Source organism: Schistocerca serialis, chromosome 11 (genome assembly GCF_023864345.2).
Source record: "Schistocerca serialis cubense isolate TAMUIC-IGC-003099 chromosome 11, iqSchSeri2.2, whole genome shotgun sequence".
NCBI classification, from domain to species: domain Eukaryota; kingdom Metazoa; phylum Arthropoda; class Insecta; order Orthoptera; family Acrididae; genus Schistocerca; species Schistocerca serialis.
The window spans coordinates 194,713,321-194,727,123 of record NC_064648.1 but is presented as its reverse complement, the minus strand read 5'-3'; the positions used below and the strand labels follow the sequence as shown (position 1 = coordinate 194,727,123).

Sequence of the window (13,803 nt, the reverse complement as noted above, 5' to 3'; positions counted from 1 at the left end):
AGATGTTATCTTATGAAAACAAAGTAGGAAATCCAGGTTCATGTCCCAGTTCAGTATAAATTTTCATATGACACTTTAAATGGTACCTCTATACTTATTAGAGTTAAGTTTCAGAAATAAATTTCTGTATTTGAAAGTCTAGTTCATCATCAAATATAAAATAGATATATAAATGACTGATGTGGGAAGGGAACAGAACAAAAAACTGAGGATATTGAGCAGAGTGTGCACCACACCTGAAGTGCCACACTTCAGATTTAATAAAAACAATATGAAGTGGAACTAGCCCTCCCCCTCTGGCAACAGAACTGTTAGTTTATGGACCAATGGTTTTTCCATGTGCAATTAAAAAAGGCATAGGTCATTACAGCTTGTAAGAAGAGTCACAGGAAATACTTACAGAACTACAGACATAGGTAGCAGATGTCACATTGTTCTATAACACTTTCATGCTCCTATACGACTATTTATTTGAGTTTAGATGATTCAGTGCCTCTACTATTTTGTGAGTTATTACCTTTTGACCTTAAGTTATATTCATGCACTAATATACAATAGAACCAAATGAGTCAAGTGGATAGGAGCAAAGTATCCACCATGACTACAGGTAATCAAAACTAATGCCTGCCTTCTCTTCCCACAGTGAAGTGACATGCTTTCTCTTCTAGTGATCAAGTGACAAACAGCTAGTGCCAACAGACAAACTTTACAGAGAGATGTTTGCAATTCAAATATATTATTTTAAGACTGATGGACTGACTCCCACCCTCCCCCCCCCCCCCCCCTCTCTCTCTCTCTCTCTCTCTCTCTCTCTCTCTCTCTCTCTCTCTCTGGGCACTCTGTGACAATGAAAACGTGATTGACAAGAGGATTTTATGGACTGATTCACTTCAAATTCCATCAGAGTTACAGATCTGAAGGTAACATTTTAGTGGGAGCTAACGATATTAATTGTTAATGCCTGATGACATAAGTGTCAACATAGATACTTCGATATTACATCGGCATTATTAGACCTCTATGGTATCAGTATTAGCCTCAGTTGCATTTAAAAAAGTCTTTAAGACAAGCTCAGCGAAGTCATCATAGAACATGACCTCCAGGTTAGTGAGATCCCCAAGCCAGGGCATTACCCTCATACTTTAAGTAAAAAGTAATAACTACATCTCTAAAAACAGGGGGTAGGGGCAGGGGGAGTTACTGACTGCTGTCAATACTACCAGACAAGCAGTTTAATAGGTAATGGTTGCAAAACACAAATGAATGAATGAATTTATTTATTTATTTATTTCTGTAGAACCAAACTGAGGAGCAAATCTCCAAGGGCATGGAACATGTCAGTACATAAAATTACAACATAAAAGTAATAACAGATAAAAATAACATGTTTATGAACCCAAAAAACATCAAACCATAAGCTTAAGTAAATGCAATCAACAATATAACATAAGAATCAGCTTAATTTTCAAGGAACTCCTCAACAGGATCAAGGAGTGACCCATGAGGAAACACTTCAGTTTTGATATGAAAATGTGTGGATTACTGCCAAGACTTTTGAATTCTTGTGATAACTTACTGAAAAAGGATGCAGCAGTATATTGCACACCTTTCTGCACAAGAGTTAAGGAAGTCCGATCCAAATGCAGGTTGGATTTCTGCCGATCATGAATGTACATCACTTATTGCCCAAACCGCCCATTTCCGAGACAAAAATATCCTTTTAGAATGGGAAGAGTTACCCCAAAATATAATACCATACAACACAAGTGAATAAAAATAAGCAAAGTAGCCTAATTTTTGTGTCAAATAATCACTTACTTCAGATATTGTTCGAATAGTGAAAATGGCAGCATTAAGTCTGAACAAAAACTTGAACATGGGCTTTCCATGACAGTTTACTATGTATCAGAACACCTAGAAATTTGAACTGTTCAGTTTCACTAACTGTATGCCCATTCTGTGAAATTAAAATGTCGAGTTTTGTTGAAAAGAACTGAGTCTTATGTTCTACAAGCCATGAACTTACATCATGAACGGCACTATTGAAACCAAGACAATGTTGCACACAACATCCTTTACTACCAAGCTAGTGTCATCATCAAACAGAAATATTTTAGAGTTACCCGTAATACTAGAGGACATATCAGTTATATAAATTAGGAACAGGAATAGCCCCCCCCCCCCCCTCAGACCATATCCCAGCCAGACCTCAAATCACAGCCATTCTCAGCACTGAATAATGATTTTTCTGTCTGTTGTTAACGTAAAAAGTGAACCAGTTGTGAGCTACTCCCCATATTCCATAACGGTCCCACTTCTGGAGCAATGTTTTGTGATCAACACAATCAATAACCTTAGTTAAATAAAAAATATACCTAGCATTTGAAACGTTTTGCTTCACTCATCCAGTACCTCACAGAGAAAAGAGACTATAGCATTTTCAGTTGTTAAATGACTTCTAAAGCCGAACTGTACATTTAATAGCAAATTATGTGAAACAAAATGATCAATTACCCTTCCATAAATAGCCTTTTCAATAACTTTAGCAAACGCTGATGACATAGAAATAGGTCTAAAGATGTCTATGTTATCCCTTTCTCCCTTTTTATGAAGTGTCTTTACTACTGAGTACTTTAACCGTCCATCAGAATGAACATTCCTTAAGGAAAAATTACAAATATGGCTAAGCAAAGGGCTAACATGTGCAGCACAGTACTTCAATATTCTGCTAGGCACTCCATCATAGCCATGAGAGTCCTTAGTCTTCAATGATTTAATTATTGACTCAATCTCCACCTTGTCTGTATCACAGAGGAGTATTTCAAACATCAATCTTGGAAAGGAATTTGCCAAGTGAGTTACATAATTCCCTGTAGAAACTAAATTTTTATTTAATTCACCAGTAATGCTCAGAAATGGCTGTACATATATCTGACATATCAGTAAAAGAAATACTTTTGCAACGAACTGACTTTATATTGTCGACCTTGTGCTACTGACCAGACACTTCCTTCACAACTGACCATATGATTTTAATTTTATCCTGTGAATTGGCTATTCTATTTGCATACCACATACTCTTTGCCTTCCTAATAACATTTTTAAGCACCTTACAATACTGTTTGCAATGAGCTACTGTAGCTTGATTGTGGCTACTTCTAACATTTTGATATAATTCCTGCTTAGTTCTACATGATTTCCTTGTCCCAATAGTCAGCCACTCAGGCTGCCTTTGACTGTTAGTACTCCATTTAGAACATTCTAATGGAAAGCAACTGTCAAAGGACATAAGAAGTGTGTTAAGGAAAGCATTATATTTGTCATCTATGTTATAGGCACTGTAAACATCCTGACACTCTTGTTCCTAGATGAGATTTAAAAAACTATTGCCACTGAATTAACTTTTCTACACATTTTGTAATTGTGTGTGACATTTGTTTGAGTACAAAATCCTTTTACTGTTAAAATTTCTGCATCATCGCCTGAAATGCCATTCATCCTTTTACTATCAGAATGCCCATCTAATAATGAAGAATGAATGAGAATAATATCTATGGCTGTGCTACTATTCCCCTGCACCCTAGCTGGAAAGAACGAAGTCTGCACCATATCGTATGAATTTAGGAGATCTACCAACATCCTTTTTCTTGCACAATCATATACAAAATTAATACTGAAGTCACCACATATAACTAAATTCTGGCACTTCCCATAAATTAAATCGAGAACCCTCTCCAGTTTGAGTAGAAATGCTCTGAAGTCAGTCACTAAATTCAACTGTCCCTGTACAACATTCAAATACCTGTTCAGTGCAGTGCTGTGATACGTCTATGGACTCAAATGGAACTCTGTTTTTATGTATATGGCCACTCTCCCACTCCACAAGGAACTCCTTGAAAAAACAGCCAACAAATCTGTATCCTAGTAAGAGAAGCCTCTGAATTGTCAAATCATTTAAGTGGTGCTCCGATATACCAATAATTTCAGAGACAACATCTATAAGCAGTTCACTAACTTTATCTCGAATACCTCTTATATTTTGGTGACATATGCTAATACCTTCTCTGCTTGGAAGCATGACATCCTCTGAAGGTGATTCCTTAGTTAGAGGGACTTCCTTTAAGCAGTATACCTATCAGCTGACTTCAATCTAAAAAAGGTGCAGCTCTAACACCAACTACAATAGGAATTTTTCCACGACCACCACCACCACCACCACCACCACCACATCTGTAAACTTTCCAGCCTCCACTTCCCAAACCTATTGAGGTGCAGGCCATGTCTAGTGAAACCCAATCTACTGACAGACTCAACTGGCACCACTACAATGTGGCCCACACCCTCTGCCATCAGTGCCTTCTCCAGCCCCATATTAATACACTTAACAGCCGCATTAAGATTATGTCGATCATGATGCTGAAACAGTTGCACAAAATGTATATTAGTGCCACCAGTTTGAGTAGCTGTCTTTACCAGGTCACCACCTCCATCATATTCCCGGTCCCTATCAAGACTACTTCCTGCTCCATCCACAGTCACTACCTTATCCTCTTTCATGAAATTCATACATAACTCCCCGGGTCAACAGAACCACTCAATTTCACCCGTCGGCTTTGACCCGTGATGTAAGGATATTGTCATGTGTGACATCACAACAGCGTGGAGTTTAGTTTGTGAGAGTGGCATGTTTGTAGGTGTCGTTTTGATGTGATCAGTGGTGCTCTCTGGTGGTGTGTTTATGGGTAGTGTGTTAAGCGGCATATGGGGTTCATTCGCGTGGTAGCATTGCACATGTGTGGTATCAGTGATGACTGTGATTTCAGCAGAATATTTTTCAGTGAGTTAAAGATTTTGGTTTTGTTATGTCAAAATTATTGTAGTTTTGTTTCTGTTCATTGTGTGTGAATTTTGGTAAATTGCTTTGTTCATGTCTTTGATAGGTATGGATATGACTGACAAAGTCAACAGTTTTTGGTTGTTGGCGATGATGGGAGACAGTGCGTTGTCTCTAATAAAATTTCTTCAGCTATTTGGCCTGTTGGCTGAAGTCGTGAAGCGTTCAGTGTGTCGTGAAGAAATGAGGCCAACTAAAGTTCCAGCATCTCGGACCCAGGATGGCTATATGTGGAGGTATCTTAAGAATAACTTATGGCGCTCCATTAGGCGAGGTTCCTGATTCGAGAAGTCTAGGTTTGTCATGAGAGAAATTGTATTAATGACTTATTTTTGTTATAAATCCTCTCACAGTTTCTGTGCGCATGAGGTGGGTGTGAGTGAGAGAACGGTGCTTGATTGGTATTCTTATTGTCACGAGGTGTGTTCTGAATATATTAAGTACAGGGGTAGGTTGGGTGGGCCTGGTGGTGTTGATGTCGAGATTGATGAGAAGAAAAAGTATGGGAGGGGTAAGTCTGTGAAGAAGTATGGGAAGAAAAAGTATGGGAGGGGTAAGTCTCTGGTCGGTTTATGGGTGTGGGGGCTGTAGTATCGGGGGTGGGGGGGTGGGGGTGGGGGATTTTCAGAATGTGGATTTAGGGTTGTGGAGGGCCTGACAAAAAGGAAATTTGTGAGACTGATTGAGGTTACCACTATAGTTTCAGATGGTTTTTCTTCTTATAGGGGGGTTGGGTCAGCAGGGGTACAATCATTTAGTAGTGAACCACAAAGTTGAGTTTAAGAATTATGAGACGGGGGCCTGTACCAATACTATAGAGGGGTTTTGGGTGTCGGTTAAGTCAGTGATTGGGAGGGGAAGAGGTGCTCTCCTAACCTTCAGTCTCATCTAGAAGAGTACTGTTGGCAGAAGAGCATACCTGAGGGCTATTCTACTTTTAGTTTTTTTTTTTAAGGGTGGTTAGTAGGATGTATAGGCCAAAGGTTGTGGGTCAGTTAGGTGTTGGCTGGGGGTGGGGGTGGGGGGGAGGGGGCTGTGGCTTGGGGGAGGGGGGGTTTCTTAGTGAAGCTTGTAGAGGGATGTAGGGGGGGGGGTGTTATTTGTTTTACTTTGTGTAGAGAACTTTTTTTGTTACCGTTCTTGTTGAGTTTTAGAGTGTGATTGTGATATTTTTTTTGTTTTTGGTTTTTCTTGGTTTATGGGTCTTTTATTTCGGGGGCGGGTTGTGGGTGGGGTGGGAGTTTCATTTGGTTGTGGTATTTTTGTTGGTTTGTATGTTTTTGTTTGTGTGTGTGCGCGCGTGTTGGAGGGGGGGGGGGGGGGGGGGGGCGGCTGGGTGTGATTGTGGTGACTGACCTAGATGGCTGCACCAGAGCTTTTTAGTGGTGAGTTAATGTTTTTTTCTTTTTGTTTGTTTGTTTGATGGTTGGTGGGGTGTATGTGAGCTGTTTGGTTGTTTGCATTGGTGATCTGGTATTTTGCCTTGCTGTTGACTTATGACTTTAGGGAAGCGTTTTATTGTGAAATGTGGTTGTGCCTATGGCTGGTTTGGTATCGTTAGTTGCTGTTGACTTATATGGGTCAAGGGAAGTGTTCGATTCCAGTTTTGATTTTCTGGGGGTTTTTTTGTGGTAGGATTATGTGTAGTGGTGAAAGTTTTGAGATTTATAGTGTGGTGTTGGTTGTTTCTGTTGACCTATATACGTCAAGGGAAGTGATCGATACCAGTGGATTTTTGTGTGTAGTGAAATTTGGGAAGGTTTTGGGGTCTTGTTATTTTAGTGTTGTTTGTCATTTGGTGTAGTGGCACGTATTTATATTTAGTTTGTCCCCACCCAAAAACCCCCAATTTCCCCTGCTTGTCCGTTAGTTTCATTATATTTTTGGAGGAATATCTGTTTGGTGGTTTTTTGATCTATTTTCATGTTTGTTGTCATGTTAGCGTGATGACATCATAGGAGCAGTATGGGAGTTGTTGTGAATGGTCATTTCCGCCATATTGGTGACATTGGTCAAAGCAGAGGGGTGGAATTGCACACTTCCATTATCCCAACTCCCCTATGCTGTCAGTCACCTGAGCCAACCCTGAACTTGGCTGCTGGTGACCTGGCACTCACTCCCCAACACTTCCTGCAACTGGTGGCCCATACCTCTACCATGTAAACTGCTTAGCAGCATAGCCTCCTCCTTTCTGTTAGACTTTGCTGTTGACTTAGGCCTCCTCACTGCTGAGGACTGCTGCATGTTTCCCACACCTACAGCTATAAGAGGCTCCACTCCACTCAACTCTGACAGTTGATCAAATCTATTGCATATATGCAAAGTACAACTGTCTGAATAGCTCTTCCTCCTAGCTGCCCTCTTGCCAACTGCCTGTTCCCATTCACCAGCACACTTCACCATGCTCAACCTATCTAGTTCCTCCTTTGTATATTGTAACTGCACCTTAAGGGCACAGATCTTATGCTCCTGCTCCTCTATCAACTTATTTCTACTAAAGATTCTGGATTCCCAGGAGAGGATCTCTTTACAATGCCCACTGGCTTCCCCACTGCTTTCCTCCAATGACAATACTTTGAACAAATCTCACACTGTAACCCACTACTCACAAGCCTGCAACACAGCCCACACTTCCCACTCACGGTAAAATTTTACAGTTACTAAAAAAACTAAATGTCTATGTTACCTACATTCAGTTACACCAGTAGAACTGTTTATAGATCTAGAACAGCGGTCTCAAAATTCTCTCTCTACTATGAAAGCAACAACTTATTATTACTACTAAACCACAACTAATACCAACACCAACAAAACTTCACAAAATTTGTCAGCTAAAACCAAAAATTCAAGTGGCCACTCGAACACTCAATGGAGTTAAAACAGAGAATGAAAATTTTACTGAAATATTTCACCAGAGACAATAACAAACGTTAGTTGAAAACTAAAACATGAAATTTACTAAACGACTTCAATGCATAGAAAAAACTAAACACAGTGATTGAAGGTTTCCAAAAGTTTATTAAATTGCTATTTTGCCACAAAGAGCATGAAACACCATTGAAAACTATTAAATTTAATAACTGTATAACAGTGCACAAACAACTTTGTTAGTACTTAGCCTTATAACTGCTACAGCTGCAACCACATGCTGTGAAATGTAAACACACTACTGAGGCATGAGACTTGGATGAACAGTGTAAGCACACTCACAAATAACAGACCACTTAAGTCAATAACACAGAAAGAAAGAAAGACTGAGATTAATAAAAATCCACTAATAAGTTACTTTTACAGCAAATATTAACACAAACTTTAAAATAAGTAACTAAAGACTAAAACTTTATAAAATATTGATGAGCAATTTTTACAGCAGTCCAGCACATGTGACATAACACCAAAGACATCAAGAGAAGATATTATTGATAGAATAGTGGAAAAAACTGGCATGAGGTTGAATTGGTATCAGCTTGGGTGCTAGAGAGATGTAGTTACATGTGAGGCTGTACTGAAACTATCACTTATTTTAGAAATCAGGCTCAAAAGAGGCAGACCTATGTTTAGAGCATCTTTTGATGTTACAGAAAGCCTTTGACAATGTGGACTCAATACACTGTTGCAAATTTTGAAAGTAAAAGAGTTTCAACTTTTAACTGCAACCTGGTTTCCGTACAAGTCGAAGGACATGAAATGGGAGCTGTAGTTGAGAAGGGAGTGAGACAGAATTGTAACCTATTCCTGATGTTATTCACTCTGTACGTCAAGCAAACTGTGAATAAAACTAAGAAGAAATTTGTAATGGTAGTTAACATTCTGCAATAAGAAATAAAAACTTTGCAGTAATGATGTAATTCTGACACAGACAGCTTGGGACTTGGAAGAGCAGAAGAATGGAATGTATAGTGTCTTGCAAAGAGATTATATGGTGAACATCAATAAAAGTAAAACAAGGATAATGGAATATAGTTGAATTAAATCAGGTGATGCTGAGGGAATTAGATTGGGAAGTGTAACACTAAAAGTAGTTTATGAATTTTGATATTTGGGCAGTCATTTTAATTGATAATGGCCAAAGTAAGGAAGCTATAACACACAGGCTGGCAATTTTATTTTGTCTGCTTTTTATCTTTTCCTATTGCTAAGAGACTGTCATCTTTACATCCCTTACAATATAAAACTATGCTAATGTGACAAGACACATTAGGTATCTATACCATTACATTCACCATAACTGAGTCACAATGTAACACTACTTAATGACAGAGTCATATAAATTTTAGAATTACAGTTACATAAATTATAGAATTACCTCTTGATTCACATCCTCATCCAAGTCTTGTTTCATTTTCACACTTGATGAGTAAACATTGACCTGTAGTAACAACAAAACAAACTGTAAGCATTATGTTTATGCAGTCACTATGTACACATAAAAATATCACATATTTAAGTCGAATTATGGAACTTGTTACGAAGAAATGACTAGTTCTACATAATTGAGACAGTAATTGTGGATGACAAAGCCAGAAAGGCATACTTCAATGATTGTCAGTAAAATGTTATATAGATGATTAATGATGACATAATTTAAAATGTATTGGGATATTGCATTTGAGCCATCTTCCTATGCAGCTATTTTCAATCATATTTCCTACTTTGGTAATCTTTATTTTTTTTACCATTAAATGTTTTACATGAAACAGGTTTCATCACATTCAAATAACTATAGTGTAATGAAATCAAAGAGTACAACTGGAATTTTAAATATTAAGGTCAACATTCTCTGTATCATAGAACGATTAAATTACAACATTCCTTTTTCATCCACTGGTCACATGATTTTATTTTGAAATTTTTAAATGACATGGATCAAGCAAGAAGTGAACAATAATTAAAACTTTTGAGGGCATTCACTTTGCAGGACTTTGCTGTCTTGGCTGCCTGTGCCTCGTGATGTCAGTGTTTGCTTTATTGCTGGTATGCTGCTTGTAAATTGCTTCCCTGACAACACATGCTTTAATGTTGTTCCTGGCAAAGACAGCAGAGCTATAAATATACAGATTCAAAGCTGTTAGCACACTGAGCTTGGTACAGAGAAGAGACCGCTCCTCTGGACTAGCCTTGGATATCGCACCCACTTTTACTTTGAAAATGTTGCTGATATGTGGGGAATGTCCGCATATGAGTGCATCATGTGAGATTTGTGATTTGAAGGGCCCTAAATATGACATACAGAGATGATTATTACTAACCACACCTCATAGTTTCCACCTGAGGTAAGACACTGGTCTTTTGAGGACTTTATGAAAACTTCCCAGTTCAGTTGCTAAAGTTGCTGAATTGCAGAAAAAGTGACACAGTTGCTTCCTATATTCCTACAAAAATCTAACAGAAGCTGTTGTGTTTTGTCCATCATTATAGATCAGTTACTGATATAAGTCCTTGTTAGATGTTGGAATAGCCATTGTACTGTTAGACAGCTTTAAGTTAGTGAAAAACAAATACATTCACATAACAGAAGTAGCACACAAGATAAAAGTGCAACATAATACTCATCTCTGTGGTTATTCCAAACAAGAATTATAACAGAAGACATTACTGCGAGTAGATATGATAACCCATTTCCAAGTGCCTACTTTAGGAGGCCTGTGACAGAGGCACAATACCTTACAAAAAGATGAATACCCTGAATATGGGCAGTGCAATTCTTGCACCAAGTTCATAAAAATAGTAAAAAATGTGACATTCAAAGCACAAAGGGTAAGAGTTGAAGGGTATTTAGCACTATCTCGTTTTTCTTATCCCGTATTTACAGTGTAAGTGAAGTCGCACTTGACGTGATGCAGACTTACTTGACTGGGTAGTTAATGCGCACAAAAAAACTGAAAAGGCTAATTTTCCAACAAGACGTTCTCTATCAATGCTATATATCTGTGTGTTCAATACTTCTAGAGAACGTATCAAGATGAGTAATTTAGAGCAAGTGTCTCACATGAAAATTTGTTTTGATTCAGCTAGAAGAAAGAAGTCTAGGTATACCATATTGAGCAAGGAAGAAGCGATGAGACATTTTAAAAACAGATGCATCACAAGGAATTTTCCATATAATATTGGGATGCCAAAAGCTGAAAAAAGCTACATTTTTGAGAACCTGAGACAAAAACTAAGACCTAGCATTAACTTTAGTGTTTAATTCCATCAGAAGCTAACAGTGACATTTTGTTACAATTAGTTCTGTTACCAGCCGCCAAATGCATAGGCTCACCAGATGTGTTACAAATGCATCACATACTGAGCCCACAGTACACAGCTTAATTCTGTGATAATATTAAGACATAAATAATTAATACAGTATCAGTATATCAACATATTAGTTTATAGATCTGCTGGCTAAAATGCATTCCAAGATATTTTTAATTGTAATTATAATACTCCTATATTGAAAAGCATAAGCATTGCCAGCATTTCATCTTTTGGATTGTAAATGCAATCTAAGGTTCATACATACAACAAAATTCACATACTTTCATGTAAGTTTGTATTGGACTCATGTCTACAATTTTACCTTTCCAGATAACAAGTAACTGGACACTCCTCTTGTTGAGTCATACTTAACCTTCCCAAATGATGATTCACCAATCTCAACAGCAACCCTCTGTCCCCCATACTTAATGAATTATGGACACAGCTCTCAAAAAATGAAAAGAAATCAAGAACTGTATGACTGACAACATGAGCATTGTTGGTACAATACTACATTGACTAACAATAACAAAAATGATATGTCATCAAAACAGTATCACAGATTTCCATGATTTTTTTTCCCAGGAACCATGTGAATAGATTGTCAAATACTGTATTGATGAAAACTTCACGTATCTTCACCCCTGGTCTGACACTGAACAACTTAGTCAACTTCATTTATTGATCACAAACATGACACTTGATCAATTTCACCAGCAAGCCACACAACTGCAAGAATTTTATAGTAGTAGCTCTGTCATCCCCAGTGTTGCATGTTAAGACTACTCGTAAGCTACTTTGTCATATCCATTGCTAATGCCGTTTTTATAAACAGAAAGCAAACCTGTTCCCACAAATAACACAGCAACCTAAAATTTCAAATTGAAAAATAAATTTGTAGGCACTGACAACTACCACTCCAATAACTCATAAACAATCTAATAAGCTAACAATCCACTGACTACTGACATTGTAGCATGCCAAAGAAACTTCAAAACACTGAAATCCACCACTTGAGAGCACCAGCATATACTGCAAAATGATCCATTTCAAACATCCCACCCAGCCACAATGTTATGTAGAACAAGACTTATGTCACAAGCCAAAGCTGACAGACAGTGGACATTTCAGTCGACTACAGCACGCCACAAATTAGGTTTATTTGAACACCACATCACATACAAAAATTAATGAAACAGTCCCAAGAAATGCAAGAAAGTCACTTACCACAGAGCCACATTTAATACATACCTCATCTGGTTCCTCTTTCTCTGTCCAGTTAGCGTTTTTGTGGTTCATGATTGCACTTCTAAGGGGGGAAAAAAAAAAGAAAAAAAAAGAAAGAAAGGGAAGCAGACAGAAACATTGGAAATACAGAAGCGTCCGATCTTACCCGTAGGCTTTGACCCATGACGTCACAAATATGGCGGAAACGACCATAAACGACAATTCCAATATGGCGGATATAAAAACATCGCATACGTATCATAAACACTGAAATACACAGATTTCACAAAAAGCCTAATGACTAACGGGACAAGCGTGGGAAATGGGGGTTTTTGGGTGGGGAGAAACTAAATATACACAAATGTAGCCACCGACCGCCATACAAAACCACGCAAAACGACGAAAAAAATCAACATCACGAAACTGACCAAATACCAAAAAACACATTCTTATCCAGAATCAGACACTTCCCTTGACCTACATAGATCTACAGTAACTCCCGATCCCATAAATTAGGATCGAACACTTCCCTTGACCTATATAGCTCAACAGAACCTCCCGATCACATCCCCCGACACAAAACTCAAAAAACACTTCCCTTAAACCTACATACATCTACAACAGCTCACGATCCCATAAATTGGGATCGAACACTTCCCTTGACCTATATAGCTCAACAGAATCTCCCGATCCCATCCCCCAATACAAAATTCAAAAAACACCACTAACCAAAGCAAACAAACACTTCCCTTAACCTACATACAACTACAGCAGCTCCCGATCCCATAAATTGTGATCGAACACTTCCCTTGACCTATATAGCTCAACAGAATCTCCCGATCCCAACACCCAATACAAAAATCAAAAACCACCACAAACCATAACAAACAAACACTTCCCTGAACCTACATACATCTACAGCAGCTCCCGATCCCATAAATTGGGATCGAACACTTCCCTAAAAACCCAACCCACCCAAACGTCGACCCCTCCCCCACAACCCCAAAATAAAAAACCCACAAACATAAACCAAATACAATATAAAACACACACACACACACACACACACGAAAAAATACTGAACTAAAATAAAAACCCACAAACATAAATCAAATACAACATAAAAAACATCTCAATCACACACTACAACTCAACAAAAACTTCAACAAAATAGATCCTCCACAACAAAAAGAAAACACACACACACTCCCCCTCCCCCCCCCCACCTTAACAAACACTATACAACAAAATAAACCACCCACCCCACCCTGAACCACAGCCACCCACCCACCTACCCAGCCCACTCTAACCAACCACTTTCGGCCTATACATTTTACCCACAGCCCTTTAAAAAACCCGAACAATGCAATAGCCCTCTGGGACACTCTTCCGCCAACAGTACTCATCTAAATGAGACTGAGGGTTGGAAGAGCGCCTCTTCC

The 13,803-nt window shown here is 38.4% G+C and overlaps 1 protein-coding gene across 1 annotated transcript in view; it reads right to left on the bottom strand.

Moving 5' to 3' along the window:
- LOC126426646 (uncharacterized) overlaps positions 1–12,433 on the bottom strand; it is a 144,097-nt gene extending 131,664 nt beyond the window's left edge. The window contains exons 1-2 of the mRNA XM_050088532.1: positions 12,386–12,433; positions 9,201–9,263 (exon numbers count right to left, since the gene is read on the bottom strand). Of these exons, the coding sequence (XP_049944489.1) occupies positions 9,201–9,263; positions 12,386–12,433 (111 nt within the window). The remainder of the gene's footprint in view (positions 1–9,200; positions 9,264–12,385) is intronic.
- Positions 12,434–13,803: the final 1,370 nt, after the last annotated feature.